The sequence below is a fragment of the Mandrillus leucophaeus genome, unplaced genomic scaffold (assembly GCF_000951045.1).
Source record: "Mandrillus leucophaeus isolate KB7577 unplaced genomic scaffold, Mleu.le_1.0 Scaffold455, whole genome shotgun sequence".
In the NCBI taxonomy this organism is placed as follows: domain Eukaryota; kingdom Metazoa; phylum Chordata; class Mammalia; order Primates; family Cercopithecidae; genus Mandrillus; species Mandrillus leucophaeus.
Window position 1 is genome coordinate 1,613,039 of NW_012104865.1, and position 17,507 is coordinate 1,630,545.

At 33.9% G+C, this 17,507-nt stretch overlaps 1 protein-coding gene across 2 annotated transcripts in view; it reads right to left on the reverse strand.

Annotated features, from left to right (window-relative positions):
- PPFIA2 (protein tyrosine phosphatase, receptor type, f polypeptide (PTPRF), interacting protein (liprin), alpha 2) overlaps positions 1-17,507 on the reverse strand; it is a 542,959-nt gene that overhangs the window by 121,284 nt on the left and 404,168 nt on the right. For both annotated transcript variants that reach the window (XM_011994387.1, XM_011994388.1), the window contains exons 12-14: positions 11,028-11,249; positions 2,815-2,961; positions 1,650-1,784 (exon numbers count right to left, since the gene is read on the reverse strand). In XM_011994387.1, the coding sequence (XP_011849777.1) occupies positions 1,650-1,784; positions 2,815-2,961; positions 11,028-11,249 (504 nt within the window). The remainder of the gene's footprint in view (positions 1-1,649; positions 1,785-2,814; positions 2,962-11,027; positions 11,250-17,507) is intronic.

Genomic DNA, 17,507 nt, shown 5'->3' on the forward strand with positions numbered 1-17,507 from the left:
AATATAAGGCACCTAATTCCAGTTATTTTTACATATTCTAAATCAATAATTCTTGGTAATATTTAATATAGTATTTTTATGTCAAATATTATATTTTAAATTGTTTTTATTCTCAGTCGATCAAAGGTTAATGTGGGGCAGTGATTTTCTGAATTGTAAATGGGGGGAAATTGTAGACTTTCTTGTGTTTTAGTCAGGATAATATTGATCATTATTTTAAGCTACAACTTTACGAAAGTTATTTTTCGTATTCAGTCACTCATCTAACCCCCCAAAACAGTGCAATTGAAAAAGATAACTCTTTTTGAAAGTTCTTTATGTTCTTTAGATGAAAGGGCTAATTATGCATATCTTAGTCTATGTTTTAGTCATTTAAGATCTGTGTTTGCAGGAAAAAAATGAAATAATACCAACATATTTAAATATTTTTTTCAAATTAAATGATAAATTTATGTTTATCTTAGAAATCACACATTCCTGAAATTGCCATAGTAGTTTACTGGCATGGTTTGTGACTACAGAGCGATCCAAATTATAATCCCATCTCAATCAGTTTTAGCAAACTAGTTACTCCAACACTCTGCAAACGAGCAACTGCTTCAACGCTCTCTAATCCTGCTCTACTTCGTCAAAGGTTTGCCTTTCATTACCTGCTTAACTGTCCTATTTTAACCAACAGGAAGATCAGTCCACTGTTCATTTTTAATTAATTGCTTTTTTAGAAAATCATGCGTGTATGTCTACTTCATTGCTGCATCAATTATTTTGGGTAAATCCTAATCCCATAATTTTAAACTTGAAGTCCAAATACCTATCATACTCATTTACTGTAGTGGTCTTGAAAACTTAACAAATATTAATGATTGTGTAAAAATATAAATTGTGTGATTAGTTTTGAATTCATATCAAATGTCAAATAGGCTTTTAGTGACAAAATGCGCTTTTATATAACTTGTGACATGTACACACACTTTGAAATGATACTATTTCCGTTTGACTGTCAGAGGTCAGAATAGTCCTTTTTAACATTATAATGCTTGTAAAATTCCAAAATATTCAGATAGTTGCAGAATCTACCAGCCATATTACACAGAAAATGTTGAACATTCTTCAGAGTATTATTGATTTTAATTTTCAGAGGAAATTACAACTGTAAAACCGCTTTCTGACTGTTTAATTGTTTAGACCTCAGACTTTAATAAGTCTAACTTCCCACTTCTAACAAGTTTTATACTGTAGTTGGGGAGGAATCAAAAAGTTATGATATTTTGTATACTTCTAATAGCAATTGATGTGAAGCCTGTTAAATTGTTATGTCTCATATAGATAACATTATCGTTTTTGTTTGTCTCCAGGATTATTCTTATACAAATATTACCATGGAAAAGTGACTATAACAATGACATGAAATTTTACTTGTTTTGTTAATGTTTAAATAGGCAGGGGGATCATCACATTTGTATAACAATTATTCCTGCTGGCATAAATATGTATGACAAGAAAAAACTGACTTAATAACAGACAAATATAATAAAGATTAAATAAACTTAATTTTCATAAAGCCTATAGAAAATCTTTATACATTTCATTTTGATTGCTAATCCTTTCGACAAATATATCTAGGTTGACCAATTGTTCTAGTGCAGTACCTTGGTTAGGGCTGCAATTCTCTGAGCCAGTTCAGCCTCTACTTCAGGCAAGGTTTCAGCCTTCCTCATGGTCTGCTGCAACTTTTGTTCAGCTAGCTCAAGACGTTCTTGTAACTGTCTGTTTTTCTCTTCCATCTGAAATGGGAATGGGAGCAGAGACACTTAAAGAGTCAGAGTTTGGATAGCAAACACCAGTCGCCGGGGGCTTTGCGCTTCAGCCATGATTTTAGATTTAAAATCAGCCACTACCACATCTAAATGTGCAAAGTGTTGATTGTTGTCTTGTTTTCATATATTGCTTATCCATTTCCTTCATAAATTTAAGCACATTAAAACAATGAAAAAGTTCTTACCACTGGCAGCAAAAAGGAAAGAAATTACTCATGAGTATAAATTTTAACAAAGGGAATATAGCTCAGTACTAAGACATCAGATATACCACCATAGCAAAATATTGAAAATCATAGTATTTAGACTGGAGTGGGAGAGGTACTGTAGCATGATGATCCAGGCTCTGGAGATAAGGTTGGCAAACATTTTCAGTAACAGGTCAGATAGTAAAAATTTTAGGCCTCATGTACCATATGGCCTCAATCCCAAATACTCAACTGTATTGTAGCACAAAAACAGTCATAGACAATGATTAAATGATTGGCCATGGCTGTGTTCCAATAAGACTTGATTAACAAGAGAAGGCAACCAACCAGCTTTGGCCCACAGCTATAGTTTGCCTATTTCTGCTCTAGAGCCCAATAAACTTAGGTTTCCACTATTGGCTCTGGTGTTTAGTAGATGTATGATCTTCGGAAAGTGTGACTGTCTCTGAACTGTAGTGTCTTCAGTACAATAACTCTGCCTACTTCATAGGTGGTGGTTAGAATTAAGTGAGGTAATACACGAAAACTGTTTAGCACAATTTCTGGCTCATGCCTATATGAAAAGTAAATCATAGTCATTACTTGTATTATTATTCAGATAAATAATTTATCTTTCCAGAAAGGAAATTTCACACTGAAAATCATATTTGTTTTGCCAGAGAATTTTAAATTTTAGAGAATGATTACTCAAACATCTGTCAAGAAGTACCCTGTTTTATTTACTCCCTGTTTTGTGAGAATGATGAGAATGCATGGACCAGAAAAAAACCAAGACAGAGATACTGAACCTGCCGTAGGATAGCTTCTTTATTTGCTAACTCATTTTCTAGTTTATCATTCATGTCATGTATGGAGGTAGATTCTCTCTGAGCACTGAGGTAACGCTTTTCAAGGGTTGTAATTCTTTCTTCCATATCTTCCTTTTGTGCCATGGCCTACAATTAAAATAATTTTAAAAAAGCAAGTCAGATTCTCAGATTGTTTAATTATTATCTTGTTAAATAAAAAAGAAACATAAAAACTATTGCATTCTTGAAATAAATACTCATTCCTTTCTTTTCATTGAAGGAATGCAAGATTTCAGGTGACTTTTCCCAACTTAGTTGTCAGAATTATTTTTGTATCTTTGGTTAACCAAAAGCATTTTGCTGTCTAAGAATACAATGGAGCAGCTTTTGAAACTGTCTACTGTAGAACTGGCACTCTTGTAAGAGAAGTGGCAGCTAAATTAGTTCATTATGCAGTAAAATTAATTACAATTATGAGTAGAGTTGCAAATCATAAAATTGTTAAAATGGCGACTACAGTTCTAAATTGTAAAGCAATCTTCAAATAGATAACAAATACCATCCGTATTCTTACCTTTATGTTAAGAAAGAGGAACTCTGTGGTTAAAACAGCAGGCCACACACACAAAAAAATAGTACATTTGGATCTTATTTACAAGTTTACCAACTGAGTTAGACTCTTAATCATTTACCTAGTTATATATGTTTCAATTACATAAGAGTTTAAAGAAGTCCATGGATGCATAAATATATGAAAAAATCAAGTTCAAGTGGAGAAAATCATGGCATTGATAATATTTTAAACAGTAATTTTTAAATAATAAAATTTATAGGTAGTAATATGGAGATAATTTTACCTTACTCACAGCTTACGTGGAAATTTATTGGTAGTTAGATAACCTACTTTATTGACAAGATGTTGGGGGAAAATCAAGTGCAGAAGTGAGGCTCATTGGCCTGGAATGGTTTCCTGAGAATGCGGGAAGCTTCTTTGTATAAGAATCCTGGAATTGAGGAAATGGCAATAGTTTCCATATCTTATTATCCAGAATCATTTCATCACTTATTCCTAATCAGTGCCTTTGCCACTTTCCTACAGGGTCCAGTGCCAGTCCCATCACCTATAACAATCAGATAAGCAGACAGCCTTTCTTCCAATTTTCTTTCTTTCTTTTTTTTTTTTTTTTTCAGATGATAACTCTAATGAAAGGACAGGCAGAATAAAAAGTAAAATAAGGAATAAAATAGGTAATGTCCTAATCTAATAAAACAGCAAGACATAAATTTTGTTTAAATAATAAAGAGAGAAAATACCAGAAGTAGTGGATAAAAGGGTTGACATTAAGAATTTCAGGGAAATGGGATGAAAACTTGAAGTGAGATGCTGTGTGTGTTTATATATGTACCATCTTTATACATGCCATTATTTGACTTTGAAAATTTTTGTATACATAAAAAATTAAAATTAATTAAAAAGTAATAGATCAGCCAGAGGTGATGACTCACACTTGTAATCCCAGAATTTTGAGAGGCCAAGGTGGGCAGATCACTTGAAGTCAGGAGTTCAAGACCAGCCTGCCTGATCAACATAGTGAAACTCCGTCTCTACTAAAAATACAAAAAACTTAGCTGGGCATCATGACACATGTGTGTAATCCCAGCTATTTGGAGAGGCTAAGGCCTGAGAATCACTTGAACTTGGGAGGCGGAGGTTGCAGCGAGCCAAGATTGCACTGCTGCACTCCAGCCTGGGCGAAGGGCAAGACTCCATTCCAAGAAAAAAAAAAAAAAAAAAGTAATAGATCCACCATGAAACTCATCGTGTTGTCCCTAGTCTCCTGCTCACCTACAAGTTAGCTCTCTCTCTTGTATTTTTTGTCTTTTATTCTCCTTACTTTTCCTCCACCCTGCTGGCCAAGAGATATTTCTAAATGCTACTCTGATCATACTGCTTCTTGGTTTCAGTACTTTTATTTCTTCCCCTCCATCTTCAGGGTAAAATTTGAGCTACAAAGCCTGGAAAAAAAAGTGGTTTTGTGACCTGATACTTCCTTACTTCTGTGTACTAGGGCTAATAACATCCCCCCAAAATTTGTGTCCACTCTGAACCTATGAATGTGACCTTATGTGCAAATAAGATTTTGTTGACATAATCAAGTTAAGATGAGGTCACACAGGATTAGGATAGGCCCTAAATCCAATGACTGGTGTTTTTATAAGGAGGAGATTTGGGGACAGAGAAATACGGGGAAGAAGGAGGAAGGCAGTCAGAGAATGGAGTTATACAGAGTTATACTGCTACCAGTCAAGAATGCCAATGATTGCCAGTAACCATTAGAAGCTAGAAAGGGTGAAGAAGATCTCACTAGGGCCTTCAGAGAGAATATGGCCCTGCTGAAACATTGATTTCAGACTTAAAGCCTCTAAAACAGTGAGTAACTAAATTATGGTTGTTTTAAGCCATCCAGTTTGTGGCAATTTGTTATGGCAGCCCTACAAAACTAATGCACTCTGTGACTTCATGTCTACCTGGAATATGTTTTGTCGTCTTTGTCTAGCTCAATCATACTGACCATCAAGACCCAGTCAAAAGCTACTTGGTTAATTATGTTGACATTAAAGTGCAAAAATAAAAAATTAAATTTAATCTATGAATTCAGCAAAAATTAGCCAGACTAATTTTTAAGAAATATTATATACATACCCCTAGATTTTAGGCATCCCAAATAATGTCTATTATTTAAAACACTTCTTATTTTCACTTTTGACGTTTTCTACTTTATATATTTTTTATCTCAGTGATGGTAGAGTTTTTATCTTAGAGGATCCTTTCAGAGTGCTTAATATTGTATTCTGTCCGTTTCACTTGCAAACAGAACTCTGGGAAAATTTCGTGGCCTGAAGGGAAAAGTCTAAAGCTAACCTGTATAAATAAACTTCTTACTACATTTTAACAGCAATAAAATCAACAAAAGACATACACACATTTCTCAAGAACATGAGCATTGAAGTAGTACATACTTGCTCCAAATGCTAGTTCGGGACACTTACTAACTCTGTTACAAGGGTCAATGTTGCTCACCTTTTCTGTGCTTCACCTTCTTCATATGTTATGTGAGTTGAGATTCTAATATGTAGCACATAGTATTGCTGTTAGGACTCAGGAAGTGCTTCGTATGGTGTCTCATGTAGAAAACACCCTCGATAAATAATAGTCTTTTTTTATTATTAATTACTCTTATGTACACAATTAGATGATCTCACTCTATGACATACATTACATGCAGGAATTTTTGCATTTTGTAATTTTGCTACTGCATTTTTTGATTCAGTGATTCATGTGGGAGATTCAATTTTTAACTGCAGGCTGTGTTGCCAAAAATAAACTGGATTTACAAGTCAGAGAAATAGCTTATCCCTCTGTCATTTGAAAAATTCTAAAAAAGGGAGCTTTTTCTAGTCCCTAAAACTTGCTACCTACAAAAAATGAGAAAAAATAAAGATTCAATTATCTCTTGACCTGAAGTTTATGTATAAATTTCATATTTTTCATATCTAATAAATATAACTCTCTGGTAATTTAGATCTATTAAGGTGAAAAATATAACTACATGTTTCAGATAATAGAAAAGGCAACACTGATATGTATTTAATTCATTTAATCACATAGTGAAATTCTGAAGAACTGTTAATAGGAAGTTGGAAATACAAGATGGTTTTATTCACAAAACAAAATGTAATTGAAATACTCCACCGAAAATTTTAGCTATTTGCACAGTTATGTACGTGATATATTATTATCCATACACAATTAATAATCCTCTTGATTAAAAACTGGAGAGATAAGCTACTTTTATAAGATTGTCTATTTTTCTAATTTGAGTGTTGTGTCTAGCTTTAATCCAACTCACCTATTCTTCATTGGTCAAAATCAATTTAAGGAGTTTTGTTGGAAGACAAAATGTAAAACGAAAGTAAATTTTGGATAGGTTTCTTTTTTGACAAAGAAAAATTACAAAAATATATTCTGAAGCCATCAGTGGAACATATTTATAAATTAGATTGTTGCAAAAGTAAATGCAGTTTTTGCTACTCAAAATAATAGTTCATTTTTAGATACCTTAGAATGTCCTCACATGCAAAGCAAATTACCTTTCCATTTTTTATTATGTGGTTGTTTTTTTCTTATTTCCTAATTTTTCCTCAATTATTACAACAAACATTTATTACCTGTACAATTTATAAATTATACTATGTTAGAAATGTTATACGAGTATCAAGAAAAGGGAGCTTATTTTTTTCTATTAAGAAACTTGCAATCCGTGGCTTACGCCCATAATCATAGTCCACTGGGAGGATGAGGTGGGAGGATCGCTTGAACCAGGAATTTGAGACCAGCCTGAGCAACATAGTAGGACCCTGTCTCGATAAAAATACAAAAATTTTCCAGACATCATGACACATGCCCTGTAGTCTTAGCTACTCCAAAGGCTGAGGTGAGAGGATTGCTTGAGCATAGGAGTTCAAGGTTGTAGTGAGCTGAAAACACTACTGCACTTCAGCCTGGACAACAGAGCAAGACTCTGTCTCTAAAATAAATAAATAATGTTTTAAGAGAATAATTAAGAAAAGAAAAAGAAACTTGCAATCCAGTTGACTCTCTGTGACCATAACCCAGTAAAATATTATTCAAGAAAATAAAAGCTTTAAGTGCTAAGTAATCTGGTTTTTTTAACTATGTGATTTTCACATCTTCTTGCTTATTGGAAAAAAAAAAGATCCAAATATTGATTATTTAGAGAACAGTTACATTGTAGCTGCATTTTATGATAATTGCTATCACTGAATTAATTATTACGCTGTGTTGATTTTGGAAGTAGTTCATAGTGGAAGAAGCACAGGTTTTGAAGCCATGCTGATCTTGTTTCTCTTCTGTGCTGCTGGGGAGAGAACTGCATAGACCTTTGGCAAGTTACTTTACCTCACTGAACCTTATGGTTCTCATCTGAGAAAAATGGAGATAATAATTAGCATTTCCCCTTTTTGCCAGTTGTGAGGAATTTGAGAATTTCCATGTAACACAAGTGTAACAGTTTTCACATGTGACTGTTCCTTAAAAAATCCTTCATAAGCCACAGGCCTGGGTCTTGAGACCTGAATATTTCAGAATTAGTTTATTTAGCCTTCACAGTGCTGTGTGTGTGTGTGTGTGTGTGTGCATACAAAAAAAAAGTGATACATCCAGTAATGCAGGCTGAGTATAGGCCCTTTCACAGGTCTCATCAATGCCATCACTTCCTACTGTCTTGCACCTGGCACTTTCTACTTTTCCATTGCCAGCCTGGCTCTGAAAATATTTGTGTTTGAAATCTCCTTTCAAAGGTGGGTGATGAGAGATATTCCTTTCTCCAGAAACTCTTCCAAAATATAAACATAGACACGATGCGGCTGATAAGAGTAGTTGTATTTTAAAATAATTCCACACGAAAGGAGAACGTTTTGTCCATGAGAATAGATTCTTAATCAAAGAACACCTGGCATCAGAGGAGTGCATTTTCCATCTGACTGGGCGTTTTGTCACCTACATTCTGAGACTATTAGTATCAAGGAGTTATTTTTAAATGGGCAGTAAGAAAATGGGAATTGGATGTTGGACCTTACCTGTAAGTGATGCTGGATTAGATGAGCATTAACAGAGCAATGAGTACTAAAATGAAAGGAAATCATCTAAATCTCCAGAACCAAGAGAATGAAGACAGAGAGAATGAAAAACAGATCAAGAAGTGAGCCCAATGATTTGATAGCCAGAAATCCCAGTAATTCCTTATTAGTGATACAGAAGAGAGGTTAAACTGTCTTTAAGAACTCTCTGAGTTGGAATTGTGGGGAGGATGAAGAGGAGAGATGCAGCCATGAACTATTAATTAATAAAAAGTTGTATCATTATCTGTGTTGCAGTGGAGCAGTCTACCACTTCATGCTTCATCTATCTCTTTTTGTTTTGTTTTGCTAGTAGGCATCATCTTAGTACATATTCTGATATCATTCACACCTTCTGATATTTACTTATAAATATCTATTCTTTCAGCAAAGATTTTTTGAGTGCCTATTATACAATCAATAGCTGCATAGGTACTCTGAAGACAGCAGTGAACGAAACAAGAAAAAAAAATCTTAGCCCTTATAGATGTTTAGGAATAGTTGGGGAGGGAGGCATATGATAACCAACTATATCAGTAAAATAAATATACATTGTGTCAGGTGATAGAAAGTCCTGTGGGATAAGCAAACAAAAGAAGGAGAGTGTATATGTGTACATATCAAGGTCAGGGGACATTTCACTGAGAAAACAACATTGAACAAAAGGCAGAGAGAAAAGAAAATGTAATAAAACAGGTCTGGCTTGCTTAAGAGGTCACTCCAGTTGAGCAGAGCATGGTCGGATGAGACAGTAGATGATCTCCAGGAGGTCAGGAAGGTGGTATTAGAGAGATTGTATATGGCTTATAGAGCACTGTAAGGGCTTTGATAATACTGTAAGTAGAATAGGTAGTCATTAAAATGTTTTAAGCAGAAAAATGACATGAACTGACTTACAGGCAGGCAGCTTAAGCTGCTGTGTTGAGCACAGACTGAGGTGAGCTGAAGGCATGAGCAAGACCACCAGGGAACAGATGACTATTGAAATAATCCACTGAGAGAAAGTGATTGTGTAGAAAAAGAAAAAGCCACGAAGATTCTGAGAAGAGGTCCCATTATGAATATTTTGAAATTGTAGATAACAGGATTTATTGCTGAATCAAACCAAGTGTGTGAGGGGAGAGATCTTAAGGACAGCTCCAAGACTTTTGGCCTAAGCAACAATAATAATGGATATGGAAGACTGCAGGAGGGTCTGGTTTGTTGAGAAAACATCAAGAAAAGAGTTTGAAAATGCTAATTTTGAGATATCCCTTAGTGATTGAGAGAGAAACATCGGGAAATTAGGAAAGAAGAACAAGCTGGAGATATTAGTTGGGAGTCCTAAGATGATGGTGGCTTTTGGAGCCATGAGACTGCAGAAATTTACCAGGGAAATAAAAGTAGGTGGAGAAGGGAAGACACTCCAAGGTAGGGGAGGAGAAACAGAAGCAGTAAAAGAGCCTGCGATGAGGTAAGCAAGTAAATACGGATGAAAACCAGGAGAGGAGAATGTGCTATTAGCCCAGTGAGGAAGTCCTCTGGAAAATGGATCAAGTGCTTAAGAGGACTGAGAATTGAACCCCGGATTCAGTAACATGGAGGTCAATAATGACTTTTATGAGAAGAGTTTTGGTGGAACAGTCAGGGAAAAAGTAAGATAAAATTGGCTTATAAGAGAATGGTAAGAAAAGAATTGGGTACATAGAATAGGGCCAACTTGATGAACAACTAGCTAATTAGATACAAAAAATATTTTTAAAAGATACAAATACATTTAAAATATGTAAAAATGGAAAAGGCAAAAAGTCAGAAAACTCAATTTCCACAAATAAATTTTCTTTTTAGTTGTAAGTGAAAAGGTGAAAAAGTGAAAAGATTCTAAACTTTCACCTTAGCAGGTAAAACGATTTGACAGTGTTACAAATCAAACATCTCCTAGTATCTTTGGTAATAACTTAAAGTACTCTCTTTTTTCACTTGATATTAGCCAAGAGGCTGAGAAGTGACTAAAGTTACTCACTTTTGTTTTAAGTAGAAAAAGGGATGTTATGTCTAATAGGAATTTAATATATAGACAAAGAAAGGTTATGTTATACATACGCGTGTATATGCATATTAACAGAGATACATTCACCTTCATGACACAAAACAAAAACAAGCAATGGAAACATTTGAAGCATTTTTGTAGTACTTCTATATGCTAAGAGTATGAGTATAGTAATTCATGATTCATACACACATTTAGGGTTATTTAAAATTAAAAGCTTATGTTTAAAAAAATTTATTAACAGCTTCAGAATGTCTTTGTTATATCTGACCCTTGACAGCACATATTTCTTTCCATATATATTTAAAGCTCTCACGAAGTAAACTGTTTGCCCTATTGAACAAGTTTCATAACTCATATAATGCATGCCAAAATATGGTCTTTGGGAAGTAAAAAGTGTATGGTCATTAAGGGAAATTATGGAAACAGTATCTCAGAAGCAGCATTCAGAAATCAAAGACTGAAAGTAAGATGAATCACTTACCTCCCTAATGTCCCTTTGATACTTGGTGTTCATTTCTTCTGTTTTAATGAGATCCTTTCTTGCCGTCTCTGCTTCCTGTTCCACCTCTCCCACTCGGGAAGAAAGGGCTGCTAAACGTTCTTTCATCTGGGCCATTTCATAGTTTTGCTTCTCAAGCAATTCTTGTAGTTCAACTATTTGACTAGTTTCATCGGTTGAGTCTATAGAACCATTGGACAAACGCTGCAGGAATAGAAAAAGAAATGGCACTTAAGAATTTTCATCTTTCATTTAAAATTTAAAATAAACTTAAAGAAATTAAACTGACACTGCTTTCACACTGAGAAATAAGAAATTCTGAAAAGAACTAGCTTTGCCAAAAAACTAAGTTTCTGAGGAAACTGTTAATTGACATTAAAATATGAAGGTAGATCAGTAATTTTCAATCAGTTTAATAGATGTATTTGAAATGGAAACTATGCTATGTTCTCTCTAAATGTAAAACATAGCATAAAACACTAAGGTACCCTAAACATTAAGTACTAGCTACTATTTGATCAATTAGATATATAGTTTATTATTAATTTACAATACTATATTGATATTACACCACACATTATTTTTAATTAATAGGTAAGGACCTATAAAGTGTGCAATTTAAAAATCTTTGTTCAATATCCTTTGTAAATTTTTAAGTTTTATTTTCAATGATGCCCAGGAAAAGAACTTACCAAATATTTTTTATTAAAGATTATTCCTGCTGTGAATCTGACCTAGCTGGAACAAACATATAGCATAGAAAAGTTTTGATTTCTATATTACTATTAACATAAAATCATGTGTGCACACAACCCACAGGAAGGACGCTAAAAGGGGTTAAATATTTTGAGAGATAATTTTTCTTCTTTCCGAAAGGACTGCATAGAAACCAGGGTTTTCTAAAAGTAAATCTTCAGAAGTATGCCCTACAGCTAAAGTCCAAAATATATAAACAACTCAAACACCTCAATAGAAAGAAAAGAAATCCTCAGATTAAGAAACAGGGAAGAGACCTGAATAAACATTTCTCAAAAGAAGACATACAAATGACCAGCAGATATATGAAAAAATGCTCAATACCAACAATGCATCAGGGAAATGCAAATTAAAACCACAATGAGATATCACTTCATACCTGTTAGAATGGCTATTAGCAAAAAGCTAGTAAGTGTTGGTGAGAGAATAAGAATGTGGGAAAATGGAACCCTTGTACACTACTAGTAAAAATGTAAATTAGTATAGCCACTATGGAAAAAAGTATGAGAGTTCCTCAAAAAATCAAAATTATCATAGAATCCAGAAATCTCACTTCTGGGTATATAACTAAAGGAATTGAAATCAGTGTGTGGGAGAGATATCTGCACTCCCATGTTCAATGCAGAATTATTTACAATAGCCAATAAATGGTATCAACCTAGGTGTCTATCACTGAATGAATGGATAAAAGTGAGTGTGGTATGCATACACAATGAAATACTATTCAGATTCTACAAAGAAGGAAATTCTGTCATTTGTGACAACATGGATGAACCTGGAGGACATTATTCTAAGTGAAATCAGCCGGGCACAGAAAGACAAATTCTTCTTCACCTCGCTTATCTGTAGAATCTAAAAAAGTCAAATGCATAGAAGTTGTTAGTAGAATGGTGGTTGCCAGAGCCTGGAAAAAGAGGATGGCTATGATGAGTTAATGCGAGATGTTAGTCAAAGAGTAAAATGATTCAATTGTACAATAAGAATAATGTTCTATGACACAGCATGATGACTATAGTTAATAATAAATAATACATTGCTAGAAGAGTAGATTTTAAGTGCTCTCACCACAAAAATGGTAAGTAAGCGAGTGACGGATATGTCAATTAAATTGATTGAATCATTCCACATTGTATACATATATCAAAACTTTACATTGTATCTCACGAATATGTACATTTATTATTTGTCGATTAAAAATTAAGAGGCCGGGTGTTGTGGCTCACTCTTGTAATCTCAGTGCTTTGGGAGGTTGAGGCAGGAGACTGCTTGAGGTGATGAATTTGAGACCAGCCTGGGTGGCATAGCAACACCTCATCTCTAGAAAAAAATTAAAAAAAAAAAAATGAGGGTGTGGTGGCATGCACCTGTTGTTCTAGCTGCTCAAGAGGCTGAGGCAAAAGGATGGCTTGAGCCCAGGAGTTTGAGGCTGTAGTGAACCATGATCATGCCACACCACTCCAGCATGGGCAACAGAGCCTTACAGCCTTTAAATAAATAAATACATACATATATACATAAATAAGAAAAGAAAAGAAAGTATGGGCTGTATGCGGTGGCTCCCTCTTGTAATCCCAGTAATTTGGGAGGCCAGGGCAGGAGGATCACTTGATGTCTGGAGTTTGAGACATGCCTGGGCAACATGGGGAGACTCCATCTCTAAACAATAGAAAAATTACCCAGGTGTTGTGGCATGCACCCATAATCCCAGCAACTAGAGAGACAGAGGTGGGCAGATTGCTTGAGCAAGGTCCAAGTTGTAGTGAGCCATGATTGCATTAGCGTGCTCCAGCCTAAGTGAAAGAGTGAGACTCTGACCAAAAAATAAATAAATAAAATAAATAAATAAATAAAAATATAAAAATAAAATAATAATAATAAATAAAAGTATGCTCCTCAGCCTAGCTACATTGGAGAAGTTTTGTAGTGAGGACAGTGCAGCAATTTAGGAGAAATAACTAAGAGAAAAAAAAAAAGTAGAAACAGAAAGTATAGAGAGAAAACAGAAAGTACGCTTATTTCTGCTCACTTTTTAAGCACTTGTTTAAAAACATGAATTTCTTTCAACATGATTGATATATTAGAAAACAATTTCAATGTAATGTAATTTTTTTGTGTTTTTTAACATGCAATTTTGTTCCTGAGAAGCACTGGCTAAACAGAGGAAACCACACCTGGCTGAAACAAGCCACGTAGGAACACATAAAACGCACACATGCCCATTCCTCAAATATCTAAAATTGACCTCAGTGTCCCATGTATGTTAGAAATTTGCCCATCAACACCTGTGTTACAACTTTCTGTCTGATTTCGGATACCCTTCCTTCTACAACTTCACAAGAAATGAAAGCCTTTAAGTCTTCTAACTCCACAAGCAAACTTCAGCTTTTTCTCAGGAAAAAAAAAATGCTTATCACTGTATTTGTGCAATTTCTAACTATTTAACAGGTGTAAAACTGTGCTACCATTTTTATTAGCTTTTTTACCTTTATTTTAATGTGACACTGATAAAGTTTTTAGGGTTGTGCCATAAACTTCATTACCCCCTTAAGCCCTGTGTTTTTTATTGCAAAATATTGCATGGCTCATGATATTTAGGAATGCAAATGACACATAGAGCAGAACGGACTATAGAAGAATGGGAAGAACAGAAAGCATCATAAAAGCAGTGAGAAAGATAAAACACAGAGAAAGGAAATGCAGGCAAATGGAAAGAAGTAGTGTAAGTCCAATAACCTAATACAATGTGAGAGTGTGGAGAAATAGCTAAGCGAATCAAAATTAAAAGAGCAGAGAAAGACAGAGACAATTGCCTTTTTAAAGTTGACTGGAGGAATTTCTCAATGTGATAAGGCAGAAGTTCTAATAAATCTTACACTTGTCTAGTTACCTGTAGACTGTATACAGGATTTGAAGATATTTAAAATTATGGCAAAACTCCTCTAAAATCAGTTATCATACCTCAGTTATCTCAAATTTGGAAATAACTGACTGGCAATTGATTTCACCAGTCTTTCCTAATCCAGATCTTGAGTGCTGCCTAATGATTATAAACTGGCCTTTCTGAGTTCAATGTACAGATAGCTGTGTACTGTAGAAGTTCACAATTCCCTTCCTCGAAGAGCAATTCTGAGAGAAATGTTCAGCTCTGATCCTTCAACCAGCAACATTTCCAGCAGAAAGGGGAATAGAGACTCTAAAGGGAGATGTGATTAATGAAATGCAGTACACACTCCAACATTCCCACATATTCGTAACATCACTTACCCCTTTTATTAAATAGAGTTTGGCACCCACAATACAGCAGTTCTATGTTCAGATATGGAATGATATCTTCACAGAATTAGGTCTGTAGATTCAACTTGTATCTTAAGAGATAATTTAGTAACCAACAGGGATCCTTGGAAATAATGTTTACATACTATAAATAAAACTACAATGCATTCATGCTAAATAATTAAATTCAAAAACATTTCTTAAAAAATAGGAGAAACTATTGTATTCTTGGGGTAAACAAATATAACTTGATATGTTTGTACAATGAAAACAAACACATTACTGATCTCTCCAATAGAATGAATGAATCACAAAAACATTATGCTGAGAAATAGAAGCTACGTACAAAAGAGTACATGATGTGTGATTTAATTTATCTGAAATTCTAGAAAAGATCATCCTAATCTCTAATGGCAGGAAAGCAGACTGGTTGTTGCCTGGGATGGGAGGTGGAATGGGGGAGGTGGGGTTGACTTCAAGAGGGCATGAGAGCACTTCTAAGGTTTATGGGGATGTTCTTTATCTTGATTTGGGTGTTTATGAAGGCACATATATTTATCAAAATTGACAGAATTGTGCACGTAAATTATATGTTACTTATACATTAATAAATTTGCTTAAAAAACTATAAAAACCTTGAAAAATAAATTTTTATTTTGAAAAATGTTTTATGGAATTGAAAAATCATATTTAAGATTCTAGAGCTCTAAAGAATTTTGGAGAAACTGAGACTCAGGTAATCACATACAGGTGATCTGAATTAAAATGCAGAACTTTTATCCCCAGTTCAGTTAATTTACCCCTTTACCATATTGCCTCTAATCACAAAATATAAATCAACAGGCTAAAATTATACATGCTGAATAATATATATTATATATATATAATATATTATATATATAATATTAATAAATATTTATTCAGTGCAAATGAACGATATTTATTTTCTAATTTGAAAATTGTTTGTTCCAATTCTGTGCACCTGTGCTCCATTAAAATCTTGTTAATGCACTTAACAAGCACATTGCATACTTTTAAATGGGCTCAAGGTAAGAGAAATTTAACTAACTATAGAGAGCAATCAGGCAATTAAAATAAAACACTTTTAAAATGCTAACTTTTAAAATTCCATTAAGCAGTAAATGTTCACTGCATAGTCTTTATGGTATTGTGTTGGGATTACCCATGAGAAGATTTTAAAACTCTCAATTTTTATTCTGTAGTGCTTATGAAACTTGTATGTGTAGAAAATATATAATCTTTTATTTACTCTCATGACCTTAAATATATTCTATGGTGAGCTTACTATGTGTCTTAATAATATCAGAATAAAAAGTCATATTAAAACTGTGATTTATATCTTAGAAAAAGATCTTGTTTTTGTTCCAAACCACTGTTAACTTGACTTACCTTTAAAATAAATTGTGGCACTTTAATTTAAATGACAAATGACTGTATTAAAAGTCAATACTTATTTTAAGCAGCTTTACTGGGATATAATTTACATGCCATAAAATGCACTCTTTAAACATAAAAAGTTCAGTGGAGTTTAGTATACTCACAGAGTTGTGCAAGTATAAACATAAGTTAATCTCACATTTTTTCCACCCCTAGTGGAAATCTCATAATTATTAGCAATCACTCACACACCCACAGTCCCAGACAACCACTAACTACTTTCTGTCATACAGATTCACTGTTCTGGACTTTTCACAGAAGTGGAGACACTGAACGTGTGTTCTTTCATGACTAGTTTTATGCACTGAGCATGATGTTTTTGAATTTCATTCAAGTACTGTAGCATGTTATCCATACTTCATTTCTGTTATTGCTGAATAGTATTCCATCATGGGGATATATTACATGTTATTTATATATACATCAGTTGATAGACATTAAGGTTATGTCCACCTTTTGGCTACTATAAATAACTGCCATGAACTTTAGTGTAGAAGTCTTTACGTGGACAAATGTTTTCAGTTCTCTTGGATAGATTCCTAGAGTAGAATTGCTGGACCATATGACAATTCTATCTTTAACATGTTGAGGAAATGTTTTCCAAAGTGGTTGCACCATTGTACATTCCTACCAGCAATGTATGAGAGTACTAATTTTCCACATCTTCACCAAAACTACTTATTGTCTATGTTTTTATTTCAGGTATTCTAGTGGGTGCAAAGTGATATTTCCTTGTGGTTTGGATTTGCATTTCCTAATGACTAATGAGATTGGACATCTTTTCAGGTACTTATGTTCATTTGTATATCTTCTTTGGAGAAATGTCTATTCAAATTATTTGCCTTCATATTAATTTATATACATGTATTTTTTATTGTTGATTTACATGAATTCTTTACATATATTTGATTCAAGTATTTTATGAAACAAATGGCTTGCAAATAGCTTCTTTCTGTTCTGTAGACTATCTTTTCA